The following is a 17271-nucleotide window of genomic DNA, read 5'->3' as shown; positions in this document are numbered from 1 at the left end:
GTGTGCGATCATGCAACTAAGAAAATATGATAAACATGCGATCGTGCAATTTGAAATTCATTAAATACCCTTAACAGTTCAATGAAATATAGTAAGAGTTTACCGATTTACATGGGCTGATAGTCTGTCGAAACAGAACAGGACACCGAACATTTGATTTTTAAGAGGGGGGGGGGGATTGACAGATTTTCTAATCTTCTGCTTGGGTAATTTTGTCCACATTTTAAGACAGCAAAATAAAAAATTCAGAACTCTTGCTAATAATTGTCTATTGGCAGTCGATTAAAATAAATCAGATACTAACAAAAAGTATTGGAAGGACCGAATATTAGGATTATAGAAAAACAGGTTTTATTGTCTAGGGAATGGCTGTTTAATCACAGAAGTTGGCATACATGTACCTATAAATTTTACCGAAATTTTCAGTAAAAAAAAAATGAATACACTATACTATAAAAATAACAATTACAGGAGGTGGGATATCTATCAATAAAACTAAAATTACAAGTGTTATCATTTTACTGAAAATTGTTATTATTGTAGTATTTATATTTTTTATTTACGGGATATGGAAAATTTCGGGGAAATGATTGGTATGTGTCCTTTTTGACATATTTTATTGCTTTCTTACAAAAGTCGTCATGTTACAAATTTTATGTAAGAAATAAAATATGTCAGAAAGGCCATATTCCAACTCCTGTGGTTTAATTAATGATAGCTTACTCTATTAAACTCAAATCAATTCAAATCTTTATTGCCTCTGAGTTGTGCAACTCATCGGGATATCACAAAATGTGACGGGGGGGGGGGGGAGGGTAGTGAGGCTGCTTTCTTCCACTTTTTTTAAACATAACTATTTACTGTAACAGTTGAAATGTTTATTGAAAAGTTGGTTGCCCTCCCCCCTTTTTTTGCAGTATAGTTAAATAGTGATACTCTGGTACTTTGTGAATAAAATTTGATTGTGAAAGATGACCCCCCCCCCCCCCCCCCCGAACACACACACATTCAATATAGGATTTTTCGAATTTGGACAATTTTCATTTTTTATTTTGCTTGTCAAACTTTCTAAGGTAATTTTACATTTTACCCCCCCCCCCCCCTTTTAAAAAAAGCGATATTGCGTGCCTGCAAATAAATTCTATTCTGTTGAAATATATTATATGAGATATTATAACTGCTATACCTTTGAGGTAAAATTTTGCGAACCCTCCAGTTCGTTTTCCGTAGTACATGTATCTCCTTGATTAACATACCGGTAGTTAAGTTTAATTTCTGATATTTATGTAGGTCATTTTTATTGGTTAAAAACGATATATCACAATGACCGACTGCCTTATTTGGATTTAATAATATATATTATATATCGAAATAACAGTTCCTAAACAGAATTTACTCAGATTTGTGCTTTTTTTTTCTTCATGCGTTTAATTTACGATCGCTATTTCCCAGTTATACGATCGCTTAATAAACGATACATGTCGTTGACGATCGCCTCGCAGTTGTCAAAATTTCCAATTAAAAGTTGTTTTGATGCTAATGTATACAGTTTTAATTTTAAAATGTTTAGTTCATACCTCTAAGAATGACCTTCAATGTTGATAGATGATAATAATCTTAACTATCTCAAAGCATGAAAATTCGATGTTTTGAGCATTGTCGATTTGATCATTTGTACAGAAATTATTTTACAAATTTAATCTAGGTGATATTTGCCCGAATTAAATCTTTTCTAGTATTATTTACAGCTGGTTATACTCCAGCACATACAAAACTGCTTTATCTTATTCTCTACGATACTTTCTTCTTCAATGATTTTATCAGTGTTGCCGATCGCATCAGAGTTGTTTACAGGGGTGTTATAGAACATGTAGAATTGATGTTAAATAAGATATAAAGCATCTAACATGATTTTGTACAAAGATTACGGTCATCTATATAACTGTTTTACGGTCATCATCTTCTCGCTGGAATGTGTTTGTTACGGTCATCATACTGCAAAATTTCGAAGGCCTTTTATCATTTCATTTTCTTTTGTTTGGGTAAACAATAACTACTGGTGTGGAGATAACATCGATGTTCGTTTAACCATTACCTTAAATTATGCAGTTTTACTGAATAATGTTTATAATCGCCGTCGAAAATTTTCAACCGATCATATCAGCCGACATGTTTTGATGACCGTAAACTATATTACGGTCATCGGCTTTCCTACAGTGAAAGTGCGTTGTAACAGTGCTTGTTTGTTTTGATTGTAAACAGCCTTTACCAGAGCGAAAGAAGCCAATGCCTTACTTGATACAATGGATTACAGGTATTAACAATTCTAAGAGAGTACATTACGGACACATAAGAGTAAATGTGGAAAGAAGGTTATAGGCCTCAAACTGTCCAATATGTGAAAAAACGGCCCTGTAACAGTTCTTTCTTTCGATAGACTGGACGATTTTCGGCCTATAAACCTTTACTGAACACAGTAGAGATTATGTTTTAAGTAGCTATCCCCATACTGTACATTCAGACCTCAATCAGTTCATTCTCCGTCTAAGTGTACAGTTTTTGGCTTATATCATTTACATAATAATTAAGGTAGAGACGGATAGCAATCACGTGATAGATAGAATCCGCATATTAGCACGTGCTGTTTTTCCGGATTCCGCAACGCCGCCAAATAATAATCTTCATTTACACATTATTGTCTATGCTACAAGATGGCCGACGAAGCAGTCGAGAAAATTTCCTCGTTTAAAAGACAAAGTTTCCATACATATTTAATCTTGACGGTCCTCGAAGTTGAAGCACCTTAATAAGAATCGAAATGAAAATGAGACTGAAACCGACCATGAACATAATTTTGGTGAAACTACTCCTTGTCGACTGCAGCACCACGTGGGTGCCGGTATCTGTGTCTGATGTGGTTTTGAATATAGACATAAGCTGATTAAAGGCCATGACCCTGCAGATGTTAATTGGTATGATGGAAGAAGTAAAAATTTTGCAGAACAAATGTTTTGTTTGCAGTGTCCGTTTCAGATACATCAGGTGAATATTACGACTATGGTGCATGTTTGTTTAACAGTTTAACGTACAGGTCTGGTACAATCACTAGATTTAGCTACGTAGCTTGAATTACCTACATAGGTTTATTTACCTAACTAAAGTAGTTTTATTTAGCTGCAAAGTCAAACTTATTTTATGACCAGACTCTTACTTCTTGAATGAAATAACAAGACCAGACATTTCTGGTGAACATGATAAAGGCCGGATTGGTAATTATTTAGCACAATGTGAAGTAATCATACTTTTCTGTGCCTAAACGCACACCAGGCTGTGTATAGTTACTCAAACAATAGAAATACATATTTTGCTTAAAGTGTTAAAACGCAGAAATGTGTAAACTTTCTCAGCTTTGGATCGCTTTTTAAATATTAATCCCTTGTATAAGTAATTGTGGATATTTACTTGCAATTCTAGATCTTTTGTCTTTTTGAAATAAAAAGCAAATTTGTAAAAAGTTGCATTGAAATAGCTAAATAAAGCTACCCAAAGTAGCTAAATAAAGTTACAGTAGCGGTCTGTAGGTAATTCAACCTATGCAGATAAATGTACTGATTGACTGGACCTGTTTAATACTTAACATTGTATATTATTTAAGTATATGTATTTTACATGTTATCTTATGAACCATATATATAGATGATAAATAACAGTTTAAATGGTGCTGTATTCAAAAGATTTTTAAATAAATGCAAGTTTATGTAATAATTATGCACATGTAATAAATTATGTATGTATTTGTTGTATGCTCAAAAGGGCCCTGATTATAAACAGATATCATAAATACTAAAAGAAATATTAAATACTACAGGTGAAGCAAAATATGGACTAGGCTAAGGCAGTGTATTCAGCATTCTCTGCGGAAATAATGTGGCCATTCAAATCAAGTGTCAGCTGGAAAGAGGAATATCAAGGGTGCTTTTTACATTAACTTCAAAGTAGCCATTGGTTTGTATTTAAAGCTTAATTTGTTTCGTCTCTTATTTTTTCCTTTCAATTTACACTTGCACATGTATCAGGGAAAATCCAGAAATTTTTCCAATAAGGGGGGGGGGGGGGGGAGCTGTTTTATATTATTATAAATTTATTAGATTTCAAATTTTTAGTCCTTATATTCTTAAGTTACACACCATAATGTACAAACTATTGTATACATGTAGAAGCATTTTCTCAAGTCAATAATTTTTCAAAGTTCATATACATATTTCAGGAAAATTCAAGACAGATCTGCTATAGTAACTGTACATGTGTGACAGGAAAGGAAGAAAATGTATGGCTGGACCGAGATTCTAACCTGGGACTCCTGCATCACTAGTCAGGTGCTCTATTGACTTAAATACATGTACCGGTAAATGCTTGTGTATAGACATACAAAAAAAAAACCACATTGTAAATTGAATTAAAAACTGAATACATGTAACCAAAAATTATAAAATGTAAAGATGTCTTCTAACTTGAATGAGATTGTTTCAACTATAACACCAAAGAATTGCTATGATAATCTGAAGAAGTCAGTATTGTTAAAAAACTTATGAGACATGGTTTTTTAACAATACATGTACATACTGACTTCTTCACATTATCATACCTAAATTTACAAAAAATTAAATTTACAAATTAAATCAGGCCCAGGATCATGAAACAGACTTAGACTTAAGTCAAATTTTCAATCGCCTGTAAAGTATTTATTAATTATTGAATTAATCTCTAAATTTGCAGATAAAAACACTTTTGTAATGCAATATTGACAATTATTTTAATTTTGGTCTACTTAATGTCTACAATGTTTTAGTGCAACATTAAGATTTTGACTTAAGCTTAAGATCTTTCATGATCCTGGGGCCAGAATTGTTAATAAATTCTACAATATCTTTTAAATAGATCAAGCTATCTACTTTAATTTTTATTGTCTTTTCTTCATGTTACAGATCTTATGGACATACATGATCCTTGGCTATATAATCAAGTGTCATATGCAGTGTTACAAAAGAATATTGGAATTATGTCAATAAGGTAATTAGGACAAGACTGGATTAAAACCAAGGAATAAGAATGATGTAAAAAATGTATTTTAATTCCACATAATTATAATAGTTACTGTACATAAATTTGCTTATTTAAAAATTAGCGCAATTACTGGGTGTGGAATTTTTGGCAAAATCATGAATTCGAACTATATATGTCCCTGCTGTATATTGTATTTATAAATGATTTCTTTGCAGTATTATTGAATTAGCGCATCGTTGTCTGCGCCAAAGCTGCTAAAATATGAAGCCCGCTTTTTTAAGTACACATACAGCATGTTGCTAGTTGCTGTATGTATTGTTTTACATTGAAGATGTTTCATTGACAGGTACATGTAGTGTTTTTTCCACAAAAACTTTATCCTTTGGCCTTAACTCTTAAACAGTTATTGCTGAGTCTTTGTATTTCACATGTTTATTTCTTTTTTTAACCCCATGATCTTGGCCTTAGAGTGTGACCTACATTGAGAAACTAGAACATTTAATCTTTATCTATATATACCAATTTTTTTTAATTTAGACACTTCATTAATCCAAACAATTTCCATGGGAGCAAAAGTGTCCAGATTAATGAAGCTGACTACATATGCATTTGATTAAAAGATTCATGACAATTTGATGAATACATATATAAAAATGTATTGCTACAGTATAATCTGACAGAAATGTCTTATATTCATAATATAGACATAGTCATACTATGTTTGTAGTGTAAGAAAGTAGTAATACATGTATTTTAGTTCTTTAAATATTAAAAAAATTTGTTCATTTCAGAAAAAGAACTACCAGAAGGATACAGTAAAGAGGAACAGACATATCCCACCCATTATATATGTGCTTCAAAATCTGAATATACAGAATGAATTCCGCTCATTGCAGCTCCTGAAAAGAACACCTTTGTTGTATTGACATAGAATCAACAGAATTGTCCGGTTCCTTGAACATGACACAACTGGATCCATATGATGGCAATTAAAGATTCATACATGTGTACATAAATGATTGATCTTCGTCAGCCAATAAGCCAAAAAACTACAGCTAGCAAAATAACAAGTTTATCTTACTTTTCCAAATGAATCTTAATGGTAATACATGTACATGTAGCATCAACATTCATCAAGCATTGTTATATTTCTTAGATTTTCTTAAATCAAACCATCCTTTTCTTGTTGTAGGTCATAATGTTGTATCAAATGACATTCCAATTTTCTTGAAATTACTTGAGGAGTTTGGACTTCAAGAAAAATGTACATATTATTAAATGTATTCACTTTATTTTGTTGAATTACATCCTGAGTTTAAAAGTTGTACACCATCATATACAGTCCTCTAACTTTTATGAATCTGTGTGTAAAATCTATACTTTAAAGTTACAAATTATTACCTTTAATAGATTATATGTTCTTACGTAAATTATTACACTATTTTTGTATGTATGTAATGATAACCGAATCACTCTATTTCCCGGCACTTTTTACCATGTGATGCTTTAGTGTATTAATATCTGACTACTGATGACCAGGCAGTCTTCATTAAACAGTGAAACACATAACTCATGCTTTTATTTGAATATCTTTAAAACATTAGGATAACATACTGTGGATTGATTCTGTTTACAAAACTTCATAATCACTGGGTATTCTTATATATGTTATACATGTATTTGGAATGAAAAAGAAACTGTTAAAGGAAAGTGAAATTAATACTAATGTTGTCAAAGGAAGATTAAAAGAACAGTTTATTTATGCACAGAATTGGTCAAAAGATATTGTCATTGATAATTCATCCAAGAATCATATGTATAATAAATCTATCAAAGTCAATTTTAACGATATAAAGGAAAGTTTATATCTGTTTGAATGTAAGTGCAAAAAGGTCAACCAGGGCAACATGTGTCTAGGATGTATAAATATTTGCTTTTGTGATATAAAATGTAACTTAGAAGAATATTACAAAGAATTTACGCATTTTCTGTGAAATATTTTGATGAATTCTTTGATAATCTCTCTTAGTCACCATATTCTTCAAAAGTGCATCCTTTGTAAAGGAAGGGGGTAGGGTAGGGTGTAAGATAATAAACTTGCGCCAGGTTGAAATTAAACCCCATTATGTAGTATGATTTTTTTCTGAAATTTAAGATACATATTGACTAACTATAATATGCAATAAAAAAAGAAATTTGATGGGTAATTTTTTCACAGTGGAAGCAGACGTGTGAGTCTTTGAGCAATGAATAGGCAATATTTTAACGTAATTTGACCATGCATCTTGGTGAATGTAATTCTGTTTTTTGTTTACAATGCTTGATACTTTTAAGATTGATGTCAAATATTAATTCATATAGACAGATGTTTGAATTCATATAAGACAAATGATAATTAATATATCAATAAAAATTTTATAGCCCTTTTCATTTCTTCTTCTTATATTATTCTACCCTGCTTTTTAATCTCTTCGGTGGGTGATGAAGGCTATATTAAAATAATCAAATTTCTCTTAAACTAGCCCGATGACCTACCTTGAATTTTTAATATGATTTAGAACAAAGACTCAACACAAACATATATAAAATTCAGAAAATTTCAATGGTTAGTTTTTTTGTTGACAACCTATCAATCTCTACCTTAAAACAGCATATTACTATCACAACAGGTAGTACAGTTATAAATAAAGATTTAACATTTCAAAGTTGTGGCTGAGGCAATTATTAATCAAGCCACATTTCAAAATGTTTACGAATAAAACTTGAAAATAAAGAAGTGCATTGTTAAAATGGAATATGTTTAAAAAAAATTAACTTAAAAAAAAGTTTTATTGAATACTGAGTAGTTTTCGAGATAACTTCCAGACAGGAAATGCCTACAGATACTCGGCAAACAATGTGATTCTACTATAACCCCCAACCACCACAAAAACAAAACACACACACACATACACACACACACGCACACAAATTACAAATACAAAAGCTCCATCTTGCAATACAATTTAATGATTTAACGAATGATTTAACGTTCATAAAAAGAATTTAACAGAATTTTGAAAAGAGAAGACAACGGAGCTTTCATTAACATCTCTAAATGGATGTAACAATTACAATTTACAGTTTTTGACAGGAAACATAAATCCCATTCCTCTATATAGGAATGGGTGTTTCCTGGTTGGTCGAAAGTTCCGAAAGTCATGAAGTAAGTTTGCTCTGGTAAGTAGGCAGAACAGTCTGTCCCGTTTGCCTTATTACCAGATAAAAAAAGCCAAAGAAGAATTTAGAATAGGTAATTTTTGTCAGCAATGCTAGCCACAGAGCTTTTTCTCTGCTCTGTTGCCCACATTCTGGAAAATTTGAGGAAACAACCAAACAAAGAAAAATGAACCCAATTAAATGCCAATATAAAGTACGGGGATAAATAGCTCGGGTATCTCCTCTTTGGTGTCTAAACTTAAAAAAAATATGAAAAATGTCATTATAGAAAAATAATTAAAATCCAGATATGCAGAAGCAGCCATTTTCAGTCGTCATTATTTTTCCTACAATTAAAAGTAATGTCAATTAAACATTTTGATGACTTAAGGTCAGACAATATATACATTTATATAAATATTTTAGGGAGAGGGCGTAATAATTTTTTAGAATTTGTGTTTAATGCCTGTGTTATTAAAAGTAACAATAAAATGTGCACAATTCGAAGAACGTTTCGTCAGACCTTAATTTATACATTGTACGAGAGCTGCCCAATAAGTTTGTGGACAATGTCTTTATGTCATATCGAATGGTCCTACATATAGATAAAGATATTGTTTAATAAATAAAGTTTATATATTGCCAAAATATTTGTTACAAAAAACCCAATCAGAGTGCAGGGTAGTTTTAATCTAACAGGTAAAAATCGCTCAATTAAAGGTCGTACACAGTATGCACGACCCATGGTCAAAATGTTATAAACTATTTAATGAATGTTTTGGATGAAAATGATCATTCTTGTTTTTTATAAGACAAGTCAAAGCTAAATAAAAATTATTTGTTACGTAGTACCTAAAACACTGTAAAACGACTGTCGTTATTTCTTATGTCTTTAGTATCAGTTAATGGACGGATAGAGAAATGTTAAGAAAAAAAAACCCACAAGAAATAGAAAAGTGAATTTGAAAATGTCCAAACATCCCAACGGACCAGCGCCCATTCTTTATATTTTAATAGTGTTAAAACAGATCAGAGACAAAGAAATAACATATCAACAAGGAATAATCGGAATATTTCCAGTTTATGAATTTACACTTTTTTCCACTGTGTGTACAATTTGAGAGACTGCAAGAAGCGGATCTCTTTACCACTGTAATATGATGTCCCTGTATCCAAGTCGTTAATATAAAACTAGCTTTCATGTTACTCAGACTTTGCCGTGCGGATGGTATATTCAAAGTATTTACACTCATAACACTTGTGAAGTACTGTGTATTGTTTTGATTTTTATAAATTCAATCATATCTATATTAGATTATTACCATATATGTATTCGACACTTAAGTCATTATAAAGGAAAACATGACTGTGTCTATGAATTTTTTGGACAGCCCTCTTAATATATTGAAAACGAAAGGAGGAATTGCATCTGAACTTGAAAACGAGCAAATTTTAAGTATGGAACATATTTAATCCATAATTAACATCAATGCATCAAAACAAAATTCGAGCATTGTTTCCCCCAGCTTACCTCATGCAACAAAATAATCCTCTCAGAAAATTTCTGATTCTCTTCATTCTCTGAAATATAAATTCGTGAGATACCAAATTCAGCTAAAGACGATCACCAAATATAAACAATTATAATATTTGAAAAATTAAAAGCAAATACGAAAACAAATCTGATACAAGATTTCTTATCAATTGAAACATACCCCTACACGTTTTGGTTTCTCTGTTTCTTCATTTTCATCGTGTACTTCCATATCCTTCTTCTCTCTTCCCTCTGTGTCCTTATCCTCCTTCTCTCTTTCCTCTATGTCCTTATCTTGTTTATCCCCCACCCATTTAAATGTAACGGGCGGAGTCTAGATTGGAGAAATACAAATATCAGTCAAAATAAAATCAAATTTTATTAAGTAATTGAACCAAGGCCTAGATCAATACCTTTGCAGTCCTCTTTCTTCTAAAGCATTGGCAGCAACAATAGTATTTGACCGGTGTTACACAATCGCACTTCGAAAAAAAAACAAATAGTAGAAAGTAAAACTTAATTTCAGTAAAGTGTTGAATATCAATTTTAGTGGGTTAGTGGGTCTCTTTTAGATCTCTTTTCTTTCTTGACTCGATAAAATTATTAATTTTACACATACTTCCATGTAGACGTCTGGTCCTCCTTCGGACCAGTCCGACTCGGAGTCAGAGTTTCCCCACTCCGAATCGGACTGGAATATTCCATACCGCCGATCGTCCTGTCTGACGCGGAATTCTTCATCTTCCTGTCATGTAAAATAAATTTGCATATAATTAATTGAAGACTCGCAATTTATAGCAAATGTGTTTTGAATATTGATAACTTAACTCACTTTAATCTTTCCAAGTTTTTGGGTATGGCGAAACGGAGCTCTTAAGTTGTCTCCTCTTCTAGATTTGAAAGGCTACAAAAAAAAAAACCCTCATATTAAGTACAAAACTTCCGATTAAAGGACTATCAAATCAAAATACTTATTCCAAATTTACATGTACAAGTATGTACATATTGTATACAGGGTAATTTTCTTCTTTCACACTTGCAAGCAATTTTTTCCAGAAGCATTTGTGTTAAAGATAAAATACTGTCTTCGTTGAATTCGCCCACTTTTTACGAGGAAATAAAACCGGGGCGAAATTTTTACCTCTATACAGTATTTAAAAGGATTTAGTTTTATGAAAGTATGTTCAAACAGTTGTGCCTTGGTACTTAAACATATCTAGAGCTCATTTTTATTCAGATTATTAAAGTTTCGTTCAGAGATATGTGTATCTACAATGTACTCATGAGTATATGAGTAAATTTCCTTATTATTCAATTCATATGCATGATGCAACTGCTTTAAATGTGTAAACTTCATTCACCTAAAAAACCAACCTGGTGTTGATTTTTAACTGTGTAAAAAAAACCAAAAGCTAGTGCGTAAAAGTCAAAATGGTATGGAGACTCCCCCCCCCCCCCAATCATTAATATTTCACCATTATAATTATATACGAATTATAAGAAATACAGAGAAGGGGTTGGGTTTATAGTCCATACACTATAATGACCACTTCCAAAATAAACAATCTCCAAGTACAAAATACTAAGAACCTTTTCCTCTTTGAGGCTCTGTTTAAGTCGGGCAAGTAGTTGATCGCCGTTTTGAACCTCAATCACATCCTCGCTGCTCTCTTCTCCTCTCAGAACACTTCTGACAGTGACGTTCTTTTCAGTCTTATAAGAAAAGCAGAAAATTTTCAAAGTTAAAAAAAAAATAATTTCAGGTAATTCACATGAAATATGACAATAACGAACAATAATCAAACTCAGAAGTCATAAGAACAATACAAACCGAGAGTAGATTAAACACGGACCTCTAAAGGTGCCATGGAGGAGTACCTATCCCCTGTCGACCGGTCATTTTCATTTACTTAGTATCACTTCATTTCACACACAATACATTTTACCCTCCCTCCGTAACTTGTATTACTTGACTGTCTGTCTGTCAGCATATGTATGAGGTTAAGATTTTATTTCAGATGATGTATTAACATGCAAGATTTTCAGGAGTTCTTAAAGCATTTCATCCCTGTTCTTTTTTTCAGTGGACATTTTATCTACTTTAATACATGAATGTATCAGGGATGGGGTAATCATAAGTAATCGTTGATTATATTTTGTTGTGTATCATTATCATAAGTAATCCGATAAATTTTCATTTTTTTTTTTTTTTTTTTGAGCTCAGGCAATTGTAATTTGATCAATAATTCTAAAAAAAAGTTCTCAAACATGATTCCTTTTTGATTATGTGTACCATCTATTATTAGTAACAACATTATTTTGCGATTCAAGATCCATCCGCAACGATTGATGTTCATTAGGAAATTTTCTTCTTAAATACACAATAAAAATTATACCATCTTTGGCAAAAAAAAACAAACAAAAAACAAAAAAAAAAAACGGAGGATTTTTGTAATGTTTGAGATCAACTTGCCAACCACACAAATTTTCTAGATGCTTGCTAAGATTTTATGAATAAAATGCATTTTAACCATTTACAGAAATATCTCCATCCCGTGGCCTGAACCCCATAGGTACAAGTACAGGTTCATTTCACAGTATTGGAAACATTTTGCTTTTTACATGTAGTGCTATGCAGTCAGTTTGTCTCCCAGATACTAACTAAAAGAAAAGACTTTATCCCAATAAATTATACTTTACCGCAGCAAACTCCACGTAACAACATGTAGGTGGCCCTATAGCATTACTCCTTTGGGGAGGGAATAAAAACCTCACTGCATTCTTTTGGTTAACTATGCAGTCACTTTGTCTCCTTCTAGCCTGCTAATTTAAAAAAAAGATTTCTAAATATGGTATCCTTTTGTCATTTCGGTTCCATTCCGAAGGTCTCAAGGGACAGAATTGCAGCATTATACAATTTCATAAACAAGTAATAACTGCTCTAAACCCAACATTGTTTCAAAATGATGCAAATAAAGCACTTTCACATCCAAACGCCTCCATTTACTAAAACAATATTTTTATATAGAGAGAAGGGAGGGTTTTTTTTAATTTGGCCTTTATTTGGTACTTGTCAGGGGCCTGTAATTCAACCTTAGTTGATTTTTACAGAATTAGTGGACAAAAGCATATCAAAGTCAAAATGGAGGCAACACATTGAAGGAATCAACTGGGAATGGAATTTTCATCATTGTTTATTTTTTTTCATTAAATATTACAAAGGAGGGATGAAAGGGGGCAACCTTATTCTCTATTGAGAAGTTGATGGCTCGTTTTAATACTCCTCCTCAACTTGTTGAGGGGGAGTATTAAAACGAGCCATCAGCTTCTCAATAGACAATAGGGGCGACCTTATAATGATCACTTGAAGGAATAAACTATCACAAACTACAAAATACTAAGAACCTTTTCCTGTTTTAAGATTCCTTTTAATACTTGTCGTTTGCTGTTTTGAACAACAGGAACGGTCTGGACTTTCTCTTCATCCTTTGTCATAACACATGTGTCCTCTGCAGCCTATAATTGATAGACAGCACATTGAAATCGTAATTCAGTTCAATTCAATTTATTCTCACACTGTATAAAAAAAACCTAGAGAAAATACAACAACAAAATCAAACAAAATACATGACGCAAGAGTGTACAATTTACATTTACCAGGAGAGGTAACTCTCTTGCACCCCCCCCCCCACTTTTTTCCAAAGACCTTTTTTACTATTTGAAATGTGAATTGAAAGGCCGGTTGCCCCCCCCCCCCCCGACTTTTTGTTGTAGAATAGTAAAATAAGGGATTTGTAGTAGTATATGAATAAAATTTGGTTGGTACTGAAAGAAGTTGGAAACCACCCCCCCCCCCCCCAACCCCCCGTACGAAATAGGATTTTCGAGTTCGGACAATTTTCCGGTTTTTTTGGTCAAGTTTTTTTTCAGGTAAGTTGAAATTTTTTTCTCTGGCTGCCCCCCCCCCCCCCCCCACCACGATGCTACGTTTCTGTATTAACTATATTAATATTAATGAATTTACAAAGGTTATTAATAACGGATACCTTTTTACATGAAAATAAATTTTATATGAAATTTTGCCTTTACTGGATGTAGCACAATCTGAATTCCATTTTTGTTGAAATTGATCTGTGTTTGCTTAATAATATTCAGTACAAACAAGTATTTGTTTTTTGTTGTTTTTGTTTTTGTTTTGTTTTTGTTTTTTTTTTTTTTGTTTATTTGTTTTGTTTTTGTTTTTGTTTTTTTTGTTTTTTTTTTGTCTTGTTTGTTTTTGTTTTTGTTTTTTTTTTTTTTTTTTGTTTTTTTTTTTTTTTTGTTTGTTTGTTGTTTTTTTTTTTGTTGCTTTTTTTTTTGTTTTGTTTTTTGGTTTAATTCAAGAATTTTTTGGAGACGCCACCGCTTGCCGTCGAAGAAGGGCTGCAAATTTATACCTGTACTTGGCACTCACGGTCTTTGAGCAGTGAGTGATCTTTTTCATGCCTGCACGTGACCTCGGTTTGTACGGTCTCATCCGAAGGATCGTTCCCCACATTCCGCAGTGGGATTCGCACCTGTGACGTACGATTCAACACCTTACTATATGAACAGACGATTTAACACCGCGCCACGCGGACAACCAGTATTATTATACCTCATATAAATAATCACTAGTAAAATAGAATCTAATTGGCCGAGACAGTCACGTGACCGTCGTGTTTGCCCTGCAACAAAACTTCGTGTTTCACGATTATGACGTCACAATGCGGAGACTGAGTTTACTACTGAGTTAGATTGTTTATACCTTTGATTGATTGTGTCAATTTAAACGTGTAAAAATATAAATATTTAGAAAAGTGTTTTCATGGGGGGGGGGGGGGGTTAATGTTACTGGTGTGTAAATTACACTGATTTGTCACGAAGGAATGTTTTGGGTTTTTTTTATGAAGCGCGAGTAGTGGTGTAACTTACTTCTGTTTCATGTTGTTCTTATCAAATGTTTACTATATTAATTGGATTTTCTTTATATTTCCTGCATTGTGCTTGATTCGGTATAATAAACAATTTATTGCATGATAGTGAGGGATGCAATAAATGTATAATGTTAAGATTTGAACTGCCTTCAGCCGATCTAGCCCCACACTGGGATCTGAGCCCTTGAACAGGGTTTTATATATTTCACCTATTTATGTTGCGCTTTGGACCGTTTTTTCACTACATACTGTATGAAAGCCTCACTTTTTTGTACCTGACCCCTTGGGCAGAACAGAGGAATTCCATGATGTCTTAGATCAACTTGCTTGTTTTTGCTGTCCATTCAGTTTGTTTCCTTAAAGCTTCTTTTGTTTTTATTTAAATTTATTCTCTGGAGATTAAATGCATTTTCACTACTGTCAATACATACAAAATACGTATTGTCCCACCCTATTATCTAAACCCTCAGGTAGGGGAAATGAATTTTGCAGTTTATATTAAGATCACTGCTTTTTATTTGTCCCTCGTCTGTCTGTTCGCAGTCTTTCCCATTTGGTTTTCCACACTTTTTTTCTGCATGCTTGCAGATATTGCTTTGCATTAGTTTGTCCTCAAGATAATAAAAAAAGGTTTTAAAAGATAAAATACATGATCATGATAAACTGCATTTACCCCCACCCTGGAGCATGAAGCAGGGGTCATGAATTTCATAATTTCCGCTGAGATGCCCGTATACTTGATATAACTCTGCAATCAGTACGTCCCTTAGATGCTTGGTAGTATACAGAATTTTAAATAATTTTATATTATTTTGATAATTTAGCCCCATCCTACATCCACTGGGTCCGGGAAGGGGAGGCTTGTAAAATTAAAAAGAATTTGCAGTGCTTTACCCTAATGTATTATCATGAACATTTACCATTAATGCTTTTAATTCAACCACATGTAACTGAAATTTTATTAGTGATATATAAATACAGCGCTTTTTATACACATGAAGAGGGAAGAATTTTTTATCTATAGGGCTTTATTTCCTACTTGTTGATAAAATTTCAGGTGCCCGTGTTTCAGCCAAAATCAATTGAAGGAATACTCTGCTAAATTATTTTTTATCATTATTTATTTTTCATAATTAAAAAATGCAAGGGTTAGAATGTGGAGTCCATACATTTTAGTGATTGGGAGAAAAAAGTTCTCTAACAACAGAATACTAAGAACCTTTCTCTGTTCTTTTATCTTTGCCAGCAGTTGTTTGACGTTGGGAACATCATCCTGAATCTTCTCTTCTTTACCACTCTCGACACTTTTGTCCTTCTCAGCCTAGTAATAGAAAGTATATAAACATATCTTTAAAAGACAAAATTGCTAACGCGCCACCAAAGAAAATTAATACTTTACTTTAAAACTTGTTTGTGATGTATTTGATATATAAATATGTTACCAAAGTAAAAAACAAGGTAATTAAATGCCTTAACTGATAAATAAGTACAATATTAAATAAAGCGTAACCATTCCATAAGAAAAATCAAAAACGTGCTAACACTTGTTGGAGGAAAAAAAATTCTACTTTTTTGTGTTACTTTATGTTTGCATTAATTAAAAACTCACACACAAAAATTACATCGTATGCGGAGCCTTTGACCCCAGAAGAGCGTACTAATGCAGTCAGTATCACTAAATGGTGTTTGCAGAAATTTGTAGGACTTTAGAACAATTAAAAGACTATTCTTTCTTCAGGTGAAAACATTGTTGCAAAGAGATTAACAAGCATAAAATTATTTTCTATAGATAGCAACGGTATGAAGAAGTCACCAAACGACAATTTCGAACTGGAGCAACCAGAAGTTGGGTGCACCAGGTACACATGAACAGCGTGGCACTGGTTGATTAATTTTAAATTTTCAATCACTGGATTTTATTCGATTTTTATGTGGGAGACTGATTCTGTTGCAACCTCACTGACCACAATCGGTTATCACCAACTTCATATCTCGGCAAAAACTATGGAATGCCATAGCTGCCTGAAGGTCATTTTCATATTATATGAGGTGCAATAACCTTTATGTGAAGTGGTGAAGTCATTATATATAGTGGTAAAATCATTTTATTATATGATTGAATAATTTCCCTCTTTCTGATTGGCTGAGATCCAACAATGTTAGAAAAATACTACGTTATATTGACCTACACGTGACCTTCCAGGTCAATATAAGGAATTATTGCAGGTCAATATAATGAATCACGTGACCTTCCAGGTCAATATAAGGAATTATTGCAGGTCAATATCATGAATTATTCCTGTTCCATTTTTTCATGTTACAATGTGTTCTTGTTGAAATTTCTCATTAAAACTTTCAATTAAAGCAAAGAAAACAGTCTTGTAGGAGTTTGCTATCATTTAATCATATAATAAAACAGTTATTGCTGTTTTTTGAGGTCAATACGATGATTTAGACACCTTCGAAGTACAATATTCACCTCGCCCTTCGGGCTCGGTGAATATTGTACTCCTCAGGTGT

At 32.6% G+C, this 17271-nt stretch overlaps 1 protein-coding gene and 1 long non-coding RNA gene across 2 annotated transcripts; one reads left to right on the top strand and one right to left on the bottom strand.

Moving 5' to 3' along the window:
* Positions 1–2614: 2614 nt before the first annotated feature.
* On the top strand, positions 2615–4343 carry LOC133188811 (uncharacterized). The gene is made up of 3 exons (XR_009721321.1): positions 2615–3042; positions 3869–4005; positions 4268–4343. It is a non-coding gene; the product is annotated as an uncharacterized LOC133188811 (long non-coding RNA).
* Positions 4344–8375: 4032 nt separating this feature from the next.
* Positions 8376–16767, bottom strand: LOC133188732 (eukaryotic translation initiation factor 3 subunit A-like). Its single transcript, XM_061324223.1, has 8 exons — positions 16732–16767; positions 15971–16072; positions 13232–13312; positions 11387–11509; positions 10629–10700; positions 10416–10541; positions 9978–10130; positions 8376–8414 (listed from the first exon to the last, which is right to left on the bottom strand). The coding sequence occupies exons 1-8, from the start codon at positions 16765–16767 to the stop codon at positions 8376–8378; spliced, it is 732 nt and encodes a 243-aa protein (XP_061180207.1).
* Between the last annotated feature and the right edge of the window lie 504 nt (positions 16768–17271).

Source organism: Saccostrea echinata, unplaced genomic scaffold (assembly GCF_033153115.1).
Source record: "Saccostrea echinata isolate AGI-Se365-2 ecotype Australia unplaced genomic scaffold, CSIRO_AGI_Sech_v1 ptg000016l, whole genome shotgun sequence".
In the NCBI taxonomy this organism is placed as follows: Eukaryota; Metazoa; Mollusca; class Bivalvia; order Ostreida; family Ostreidae; genus Saccostrea; species Saccostrea echinata.
The sequence above is the reverse complement of the archived record's forward strand: the minus strand, read 5'-3'. Positions and strand labels throughout refer to the sequence as shown.